This window comes from Notothenia coriiceps, unplaced genomic scaffold, assembly GCF_000735185.1.
Source record: "Notothenia coriiceps isolate Sejong01 unplaced genomic scaffold, NC01 NC01_scaffold00024829, whole genome shotgun sequence".
NCBI lineage: Eukaryota > Metazoa > Chordata > Actinopteri > Perciformes > Nototheniidae > Notothenia > Notothenia coriiceps.
Genome location: NW_011357530.1, coordinates 43896 through 55214, shown reverse-complemented (window position 1 = coordinate 55214; position 11319 = coordinate 43896). Strand labels below are relative to the sequence as shown.

General features: G+C 38.4%; 1 protein-coding gene and 1 long non-coding RNA gene across 2 annotated transcripts in view; both read left to right on the top strand.

Annotated features, from left to right (window-relative positions):
- The first annotated feature begins 371 nt into the window (after nt 1-371).
- LOC104955815 (uncharacterized) lies at nt 372-1373 on the top strand. The gene is made up of 2 exons (XR_799487.1): nt 372-943; nt 1161-1373. It is a non-coding gene; the product is annotated as an uncharacterized lncRNA (long non-coding RNA).
- A 2979-nt stretch (nt 1374-4352) lies between these two features.
- ube2f (ubiquitin-conjugating enzyme E2F (putative)) overlaps nt 4353-11319 on the top strand; it is a 48774-nt gene continuing 41807 nt past the window's right edge. The window contains exons 1-3 of the mRNA XM_010783209.1: nt 4353-4568; nt 7792-7964; nt 8701-8730. Coding sequence (XP_010781511.1) covers nt 7850-7964; nt 8701-8730 — 145 coding nt within the window. The 5' untranslated portion in view covers nt 4353-4568; nt 7792-7849. The remainder of the gene's footprint in view (nt 4569-7791; nt 7965-8700; nt 8731-11319) is intronic.

Genomic DNA, 11319 nt, shown 5'->3' with positions numbered 1-11319 from the left:
TTGTTCCTATTCATTTCTAATGACCAGAGTCCATGTCACGTGATCGCAAACTTTCCCAGTGAGAAAAAATAACATGGCGGACACCCGATTTATTTTTAGTGGAAATCCTAATTTGTAGGATAGTTTGGCCATTCAAATGCTTTTTGATTACATTTCTGGCGAGAAGTTTATATTGTACTTTTAAAATCTACGTCCAGTGGATGTGCAGGATCCATACTTTGATAGATATTACGAAGATTATTTTAGCCCCATGTTTTTTTTCTCTAAAATATTGTATCCATGTCACGTCTTTTGTTGTGAATATACTACGTTTTGCCCTGTCGACCACCGTAGCTATTACACGTTATTTGTGAGACTAGACGGTTATGGCTAGAAAGGATCCGTCTAATGTAAATATGACGTCACGTTCTCGTTCTAACTCTCGTTGTAATCGGAGCGGCTCGGCTGTAATCGGAAAGGGTCGGGGTGGGCAGGACGCGGGAAGATCGCGGGAAGATCGAGAAGAGACGTCGTTCTAACTCTCGTTGTAATCAGAGCAGTGGTAACCACTCAAAGTCCTCAAGAGATAGGAAACGACAGCAGTGTGGGACCTTATTGCGGGAAATTACTGAGCACACATACCACCTACAGGATGAGACGTTCATGTGTACAGTGATATCAAGACTAAATGATCTTTTGGAGGACGTAAAGCAACACACCCCACATGACAGTAGTCTTCCTCTCACCTTCACGCCCCCCAAACACAAAAGGCAGAAGAGGACCATAACACCTCTCAGTACCAGCCATCGTAGACACCCTTTTTCAGGCCGGGTGGGTCATAAAGCTGAGGTCATGAGATCCAACTACAGAGTGGACAGCTTGAACAAGATTTTAAAAGCTAAGTCCCCAGAGTCTAATGCGGGAGGAGCAGGCAGGGGTACGAAGAGGAGGATAGATGCTTTAGGTAAAAACAAAGTATATTTACTTTTGCCATCTCCTCTATATTCACAAAACACAGCCAATCATCCATTCCAATCCTATGTGACATGGCACAGTTCATTTCACTCCAATAGAAATTGGTATAAAAGAGACCATTAGTCTTCTCATTGTGCTTATTGCTGTGGATAGGTGTGAACTATTGTTGTTGTATTGTATCATATCAAAAGTTGTTTTCATCCAAGGCACCACCGCCAGGTGAATGTTGGAAGCTTGGAGATGAATGGAGCTGTAAAGAGGTGGTAAGTAAAACAACGTTTTTAATCCATTGCATGTGATTTATGTAGTTATAAAAAGTATATCATAAGCTGTCATTACAGTCTAAATATCTAACAGCAAAAGGAGGAGAGTCTGAGGAGGAGAGGAGATGAGGAGAACAGAGGAGAGGAGACAGCAAAAGGAGGAGAGTATGAGGAGAGGAGAACAGGAGAGGAGAGGATACAGCAAAAGGAGGATAGTCTGAGGAGAAGATGAGGAGAGGAGAACAGAGGAAACAGGGAAAGCAGAGTAAAGAGCAGAGTTGAAAGAGAAGTTGAAAGCAGAGCAAACAGTAGCAGGAGAAGTAGAGCAAATGTAAAAGTAACTTTGAAAAGTATCAGCAAGAAGATCAGAGTTGCATAATGTTATTTTTTTTTATTCGTTACTGTTATATTAATGTTGTATGTTAATTTTTGTACATAGGATAATGAAGATGATCTTAACCTTGAACTTGATTCATGACCTCATTTCATTATTAAAACCTTAATATCAAATTACAGACTGGATTCAAATTAGGATCTCCAAATGTGTTGATGTAATGTTTGTGATAAACTGAAGGATAAAGTGTTCCTTTATGTGCTGAGAAAATTCCCCTCCCTCTTAAGCCAAGTAAGGTGTTTAAAAAGCCTCTTGGATCAGCTGGAAAATGCATCATCACAAAGCTGAAAACAGCTGTTTCACTTTACTTTTGAAAGATACGACAGAGACAAAGCTACACATATATGATGATATTATAGAATATGATGCATTGCTGCAGATTAAACTACCCAACGGGATATAAAAGAGGTAAACAAATCTACAGCAGTAACATGCAACATACATTTTATTGCACCAGGAGCTATCTTGGGACTTTAACTGCAACAACGTTGACTTGCCTGTGAATACAAAATAAACCATAGTGTTGCTGATCTACAGTGTTGTCATTCTTCTTTCAACAGCAAGACCGCTAACAAGTATTTACATACTTAATATAGTTTAGTTTCTCGCCATCCCAAACGTAAACATTCAGCCACGTGACTGCGCTTCCGAGCCGCTCCGATTACAACCGAGCCGCTCCGATTACAACGAGAGTTAGAACGAGAACGTGACGTCATATTTACATTAGACGGATCCTTTCTAGCCATAACCAAGGAACCGGAAGAAGTTTACTTCCGGGTTTTACGACGCGTCACTGCGGTTCTCTATACCGTTGGGACTGGAACAAGAAAGCATTGGAGAAGTAACGGGGCAGAAGCCCTCCTTTTTGACGCAGCGGTCCAGACATAGACATCAAACGGCAAAACATATTCAGTGTGCAGTTCCTTTGGCATTAGGGCAGGGATATCTAAGCTGTGTCCCAATTCAGCGGCCGCATCCTCCTGAGGATGCATTCGGAGTCCGCATGCATCCTCCTGAGGATGCATGCGAGTCCGCATACGTCACTTCCGCCAAACGAAGGCTTCGCGTCGGGCCGAACCACGCCCCTTAGCTGTGATATAATGAGCATATACCACGGCCTGTCGTGAGCTATTGCTTAAATATTTTGTCATGGCTTTCAATTCTGCCTTTAGCCTTTAGCTTGGAGAATCACTAAAAGTTCAAGAAAATAAATGTAGGTTTGTTATTTTTCACATTGGTTTAAAGCAGATTATGTGTCCATTATGATTAGCAGATGAAATACAAAATAAGAAAAGCATCAACAAAAAATTGCAGAAAAAACGTGTTTTGTTTTACATATTGTATTTATATTCTGTGATTGTAGATTTGAAAAGGCTTGATAGCTATACATTTATATTAAGGTCATATATTTATATATATATAACAAATAATGGAATATGCATTATTAGAAATGTAAACAACACAACCTCATATATTTTATGATTAATAATATTGCATGGCCTTTTTTCCTCAGTGAGTGACTAATAAAACCCTAATATTTGTATAGCCCGCATGCAAACAGCAGACGTTTTTATTACTTCAGGAGAACATTTTTCAAGTCATCATTGTTATGCAGACATCAAAGTTAAAAACTAATTTAACATTTAAAAAAAGCTGTATAACATAAAACAATATAATCATCTGCTTTAAGATTAATAGACTCTTCTTTAAAAAGAAACGTTGTCTAACCAAGCAGGTCACCTAAGAGCATGTTCTTGTTTACAGTGACAGCCCCTCGGGTCCAAAACAACTGGCTGAGTGACAGTTTTGTCAAAATACTTTAGGAGGAGTTGGGTTTGCTCCAAGAAGTCGATGAACTGTTCTGTCAAACTGTGAGGCTTTGTTTCCCATTTTGCAAATGGTGCTATTTTTATGGCACGATGTCCGTGTAATAATGGGTGGGTTAAGTATGTGAATATCCCTTCATCATTATATTCAATCATTTCTAAAAGTAATGCAATTTTATTGTGAATCCGGGAAGATGTTATTATTATCAGATAAAAGATACTACAAAATGCTAAAAGACATATTATAGCACAGCTACTGTTACATATATTTTACTAATACAGATATGATCCAATACGGATCATTTCACCAATAATTGAAAAACAGTACACACATAAGGTGTAGCACCATGCTAGAATATTTTTAAGATATATGTTTTTCATTACTTTTTAAAAATAAATAAACAGCAGGAGACATTAATATGTGATTTTGTGAAGCACTACACTGTTATTCAATATTTCCCACAAAGAATCACCAAAATTATTCAAAAGTATATTTTAAAATGATTCAAAAGCATAAAAGCCTTAGATACTAATATGACTACAAAGTGAAACAAGAATTTTTAACCTGGCTTTATCCAAAGTTCAGATTTCGATTCCTGAAATGTGTTAAAATATGCACATATTTGATGAGATAATGGCTAATTTGCATATTTAAACATGCTATTTCAGAAAACTTGTAATACAAAAGACAATTGCCTTATTGTAAGTAATTAACTGGAGAGATTTCTAGCTGATACCTTTAAGTTAAAAAAATTACCCTATTCACCTGGGGTGTCTCGCCTTAACTTTGTATTTTCACGATAGCTGAAAATGCTAGAACAGACCTTTGCATACAGTCTATCTATGGAACCTCTGCTCTGCGGAACTGATTATCTGCCACCATGTCTACCCGGACAACAATAACAAACGGCATTCACTGCGCTTCCGTTGCCCATGACACCGGGGCGAAGTTCTGACAGCTGATTCCCCAATCAGTTTAAATCCACTCCGAGTCCCAAATAATCACTTTTTAAAGTTATTTACAGTCCGACGTGTCTCCTATAACCTCCGGCTGGAGTCACAGACAGCGCCTTGAACCGAGGAGTGCGGATTATTATGGTGTAGCAAGGGGCGCTAGCTCTGAGACAGAAGGTAAAACACAACGCTCAGAAAACACACAAGCTAACACCGACTAGCACACATACTTCATCAACAACTCGCGTGCGACTTCACTGAATCAAAACGAAGTGACATGTCCTTGTGCACTCAAGCACACGTGCGGAAAATAAGCCTTAGCTGATACTGTTTTAAAGCTTAGCTAGCTGTTATAAGCTGCAGTGTTAGCGGTTTGTTATTGCAGTGGGTTAACGAGTTAAAAAGTAAAGTGACGAAGCTCTAACTTTACCTTTTAAAAGTGTTTACATTAGCATTAATAATCCTGTTAGCTCCGCAAAAGGTGTTGTCGCGAGGAATACGCACTTTTACGTGTTTCAGTATCGAGTTAGCTGTACTAATTTTGTCCACCGTGAGTTACAGGGTGTATTTATTTACAGAGCAACTACACTTAGCATCACTCTACCAATGTATTCTTTATATTGGTTATATAAATAAGCTTGACATACTGTTCCAATGTGTGTACACTTGTGTGGTAGAGCCAGTGTACTTTAGTCTGATTACACAGCAGATCTTTCATTATTGTATTTGCTAGTTGTACAAGCCTATTTTTTGGTTCTGCTTCATGGCTCTGCCCCTACCCCTGCAGCTACTTGACTAACATCCAGGTACTTTGTGTCAGTGAGCCACAGGCCAGGGTGCAGTGACTGACAGCTCAGGCTGCTGGGCTGTGAGTCAGACTCAGTGACACACATTTGATGGCTCTCTGATACCTGATGCCTTCACCCTTTGCTGCTTCTGCTCCCCAAATGAGCTCCCCCCGGTGCTCACTGGACACACAGTCATCAGAGATGTTAGTGATCTGCTCCCGTAGAAAGGTTAAAAGACCTTATTCTGCACCACCACTTGCAATGTTAAGTGTAATATTGGGCTGAAAAATTAAGGAAACAGGATAATACAGCAGATGTGCATTGATGACTGACACAAGCAGTGTGTCAAACAGTACATTTCTTTGGAAGAAATTATGTCCCAGCACCAGGCAAAGAGGTTGCAGACTTCTTTGAAAGCTTGAAATTCCCTGAAAGTAGTGGCCATTTATTGGTGATTTTATATGTTCACATACTGTACCCTGTTTGTTTCTATTTGTCTGTGTGTCCTGATCCATTTATATAAAAACCTGTCTGAAAATTAGACTTTGGCCACTTTGTGATGTCACAATGTTTTTTTGGGTTGTGCAACCAGTAGCCAATAACTAACCAAGGTAACACCCATCTTATCACCTGAGTCTCCTCCTAGATCACCATTGTGTTCTTTTAAAAATAACACTCCTCATAGGGGTGTGGCAGTTCATTTGCAATTAAAGCTACATATACTGAATCAGCACTTTTGAAACAAGGCTGAAACAGAGGGGATTATGGGATGGGATTATGGGAACACATGATCTGTGTGTATTTCAAACCAAACACTTCACAGACATGTTTTGTAATATCTGATACCCATAATATATTGTTGAAAAAAAGTATAATAGGGGACCTTTAAATGATTCTGTTATTAATTAATTCAAAAAGAATGAATACCAAATGTTGATACATTATCTTTCCCAGGCTTAACCTGAAATAGATTTACAGTTTTACAGCAACTTCCAGGACATGTCAAGCTTTCAAAAACATTGTTTAACAGTAAGACATTTGCAAGGTGTGAATATTTTCATCTTTCAGTTTAAAATGTCAAACATACAGTATATGATGGCTTCCTGCTTAGTGTCTAATAGGGAAGTTGGAAGATTCATGATGTTGAAACACTCTTTTGTCCTCTACTACTCTGCTGTTACCGTTATCTGCTGAATATCATGCAGTGTGGCCAAATTGCTGTTAATTTTCAGTTCTGATGCTTGTCACTGTAGGCTGCCTTCTGCCAGATAAATTAAATTTTTACGATATATTTATCTATTTTCCGGCAGATGGTCTAAATGTAACTCTTTAAACATATATTGCATTCATTTTATTTGTCATAGAGAATAGAGAAAATTGTTATTGCTGTGGTATTGATCGCCTCAGTTTCTAGCTGCATGTAGTCTCATATTGAAGTCCATAACTCTTTTGGCACCACACGTCTTTTCTTAACGGGGAGTCCTAATTGCAATTGACTCCTCTAATCGATGTGGAGCTCTCAATTATACCACCGTAATTAAATGTTGTCATAGCTGTTAGTTTATTGCTATAGGAAGTAAAGGAAGCAGTATAATAAGACCTCATTATTTCCCTGTGTCTTGCTCGTTAAACACTTGCTATTTCTGTCCCTATTACACCTTTGCCTATATGAGACCAGGTTAGTCTGAATATGCATGATTGAAACGCTGAAACTTAATGTAGAATTACAACATGATGTGATTTTAAGATCTATAATTTAACAGCTAAGCTTTGGCCTTATAGTATGTATAACATATGATGTACCTGAAAGACCCTTTCCTTGCTCTATTGTTGTTTTCATCCATCCAGCTTTGAAGTATCTATATCTGCTTAATCTGTGCAGTGTCATGAGGGCTGAAGTTGTCAAGCTGTCAAATCAAGACCAAGCCCCAAGGCAGAGAGCAGGGCTTTGAAGTATATTTTCTTAATAACAAAACAGTGGTACTGCAACTTCTGTGATATCATAGGGTCAAAAAAGACTCCTTCCCCTTGAATAAAAATGTGAAAGGGACGTCTGTATATCAGCATATCATTCTCTTGAGATAAATCATCTTCACAGTACGAACTTTTGAAAAGCCCTCATTTCAATTATTAGGTTCTAAAGCTGTGAAATGCGCTACAGCTGAATCCAGTTATTTTCCAATAATTGGACTGAGCCGAGACCGACTGTGACTGAGTGGATTGGAGCCGGGCCTAGGGAAAACTCAAGTGCTTACGTGCTTACGCTGAATGGGCCCAATACATGCGTAAGATTGCTGGAAGGTCCATGGAAGATCCCTTTTTTTCTTGGGAGAGAAGAGAGTCAGGCCATTTTACATTAATTTGCCACTGTGAATCGAACGGGCCCTGCCTCTAACGCTGTATGTAACCTATGGTCTACTCTAGATAGACGACAAATGAAATGCAATACAGTTTGAAATGTAGATTTCACAGTTTACCTTGTGTGCACGTCTTTGTTGTAAGAGAGTAAGCCAGAAGAGATATTGAAATGATTATTGAAACTCATTATGTTTCCCCCCCCCCATTTGTTCTCCATTGACTGATGTATTATCTATGTTCCTTCTGATTGTCAGGCTTTTAGCAGCATAGTGCAGCGGTGGGCAGACCGAGGCAGAACATAGCAGCGCAGCCATGCTTACGTTGGCCAGTAAGCTAAAGAGAGACGATGGAGGGAAGACGGGCCGTGCCTCCGGGGCCTCCGACTCCACCCACAGGGTCTCCATCAGGGACCGCCTCCTTACCAAAGGTACCGGTATTTTGTCAGCTCGAATAATGAAAACAAAACAGACACATATTTGGGGATTTACTCCAGGTCAATAACGTTTTTTTTTGGTTGTTTTCAATACAGGAATATACATTTTCACGCTCCTCTTCCTCCATGAATGTCCTGTTCCTTTTTCTACATTTCTATTTCTCTCTTTTCATTTCTTTTCACTCTGTCCATGTTTTTGCCTCTTGCTCCGTCTGTTTTATTTATAGGTATTTCTAGTTGCCTTGGGAGGCAGCTCCAACACATCTGCCTCCTCTCTCTGTCCCTTTACATTTTAAAGGACTGTCCTTATCCTTTTCAGCTTTTAGCTCTATTGTTTTGTCTTGCCTCATGTTTACTCTCTTCTGGATTATCACCTGTATTTGTTTTAGTCTATACATTTACTTAAACAGATACTCCATTGGAGCGACTTATTTTTCCTTAGGTACTGAGGTAAGGTTTTGGTTAAAGGTCAATACAGTTCTTAGACAGGAAAGTGCTTAATGAGCTGGCTTGGGACCAGCACTTCATACAACTCAAGCTAAGGTTGCCAGGCTTTTAGTAATTTCTGTTTAAGTATAACACCATAATACGTCATGTGCATTTTTTGTTTTACTTGTCTTTCCTGCTCTTCCAGGAAACACACTATTATCTCAATCTGTTTTGAAAAAGCAACTGATACTGTATCCGTTTGTCGCTCCTTAATTATGATTCTTTCTTTTTCTCTCTACAGAAGTTTCAGAACTTGAAGCCCATCTCCCTAGTAAGTATGCTATTTGTATTGAATTATTATGTTTTTTATTGACCAAGAATACTGCATAAAAATACAAAAGAGAAAATATTATATTTGCCAGATTTCAGCTAATAGCTAATTACCATCTGCAGCCCCTGGTCAAGTGCGTTACCAGTAACATGCCATACACACTGATTTTTGTTTTTGTTGAGTCAGACACATTCTTTCTGCTTTTTCTATCAAAATAGCACAAACTTTGGAATGTATCACTTCAATACACTGCATTTACTATCAGCACTGATTTGACCTCGACAAAAAAAGGTGGCAAACTTATTTTCTAAAATAGGCCTTATATTGTTTGTATTTATCCGTCCACGTCCGAACTTTTCATTTAAGGCTATTCAGTCTGAATTATTGACTGATTTAAAAAAAATACATAGGAGATACAGTGGTGCAGTGATGATGTATTTTTGTAGGCTGATGAATTTGAAATGAAGTTAGCATCGCAACCTTGACAATAAACAATAGGCGCTTTCACACTTTTCCCACAAAGGTTCATCAGAACTTAGTTCATGAGAATCCTTTAGTTCTCATGAACTAATTTTAGTTCCGGATTTCGGAACTAAAGTGGGAAAAGTACTGCGGTGTGAAAGCGCCTAATGGGATCTTTTGGGGGGACATTTAGATACTAATCACAATATTTAAAGCGTAGCTGCAATAACCTAAAGAAAAAAACGTTTAATGTCCGACGTCATGATGTTTAGTAGTTTTCGGACATTCACAATTGGGGTATTTACTGACGTATTTTAATGTCATAAAACAAAATGTGAAAATGTCTTAAGACAAGAGACATGGAAGTGATACAAATACTAACTCTGTTCTGGGTTTTAACAGTCATTCCTGCACTACCTTACAGTATAACTAATTGTAAAACATTTCATTTCATCAAACAACTCTGATTTTCCAGATCACCCGGCTCTTCCACATACATGTTTTCTGTATTGAGCTGGAAATGAGTAAACACCATGTATGCTTTGAGCCTTACTCAGGCTTCATGCTTGTTATACTTCTGGCCTCAGGATGTATTTGCTCAAACAGACTGTGACCCCCAAACTGCTATTTAGTTCTGCTTTTTAATTAGAATGTATATTAAAGTTTATCGGATCTTCGTTGCTCAGTTGTCTGGTTATTATTATGCATGAGGGCTGAATTAATTATCATTGCTTTGGCTGAACTCAGCATGTCGGCTGTTGTTAGTGGTCTGATCAGTTTCCTCTCTCAGCTGAGGACCATGAAATCCAGGGAAGTAAACACGTTACGCAGCCCACAGTGTTGATGAGAAAGTAAGAAGAAGACTTGTATAGCTGGAAAAAATTAGTTTTGTTATATGTCTTGTAGAAAAGACATGTGATAATATTGGCTCAAAGCTAATGTTTGCGCCTAGCTACTACAGTGCTTTTGTTTTTCTTCTGTATGGTTTTCGTTTATCAAAGCAAATGAAATCAAACTTTATGTATACAGAACTTTTCATACACAAAAGGTATGGAAGAGGATTAGGGCCAGATGTCAAATACAATTGAGATCTAACCAAAAGGGATTTTTTTACCTGATTTATTTTCCATGATTCTGACTTAAAAAAACATTAAAAAAAATGTCACAATTCTGAGATTATAGTCGGAATTCAGATTTTTTCTAATTTAAATGTGGTCAGATCTCCAAAACCATCACATGGGGCCCTAATCCTCTTCAGTACACAAGTAACACAAAGTGCGGTACAACTTTAACTTACGGTATAATGAAAGTATTAATAGACCTGACAGTTCTAGATGGTTCATAGGTTAAAAGCTAATTTGATAAATAGCTAGGACCAAAACCATTAAGAGCTTTAAAAACCAACGGAAGTATTGTAATGATTCATTTAAGGTTAGTTTATTTGTATAGCACACACAGGCAATTCAAAGTGCTTTACAACACGCAATGACACGCTTTGTATTGTAAATACGGTTGATGCTACAAGAGGTGCAGGTGTTAAATCAACTCTGAAAAGCATTGGTAAATATATATGTTTTAGACCCTCCAGAAAAACGCGAGGACAAATCCTTGATTATGCGTGCTAAAATCCTTGATTATGCGGGCTAAATTCCTTGATTGTGCGTGCTAAATTCCTTGATTATGCGGGCTAAATTCCTTGATTATGCGGGCTAAAATCCTTGATTATGCGATTAAACATGCAGGGTTTTTATGTGATTTTATGCGGTGAAATTGCGGGAAGTTGTGAAATATGCGGAAATATGCTAAATATGCGGGAAAAAAGAATAACAATTTTTTAAAATATTGGGCTGTCTTATTTATTCTCTCTCACACACAACCTGCCACTAACGTTAAACACCTTTGCTATTCAATTAAACAAATTCAATGTTTACTTATTGGAAAAGCAATTGGGCTATTTGAATCCCCCCCCCCCACACACACTTCTCCGCCTCATTCTGTTTTCATTTACTCGTTCGTTATCTGGCCAGCTTCAATCTTGTAGGCTACTCACTTCGTTTCTTGTAGCCCTCGAAAGGGTTTTGGAGGTTGATGCCTCCGTGAACTTGAGTCGTTTGGCTTTCTTGTCCG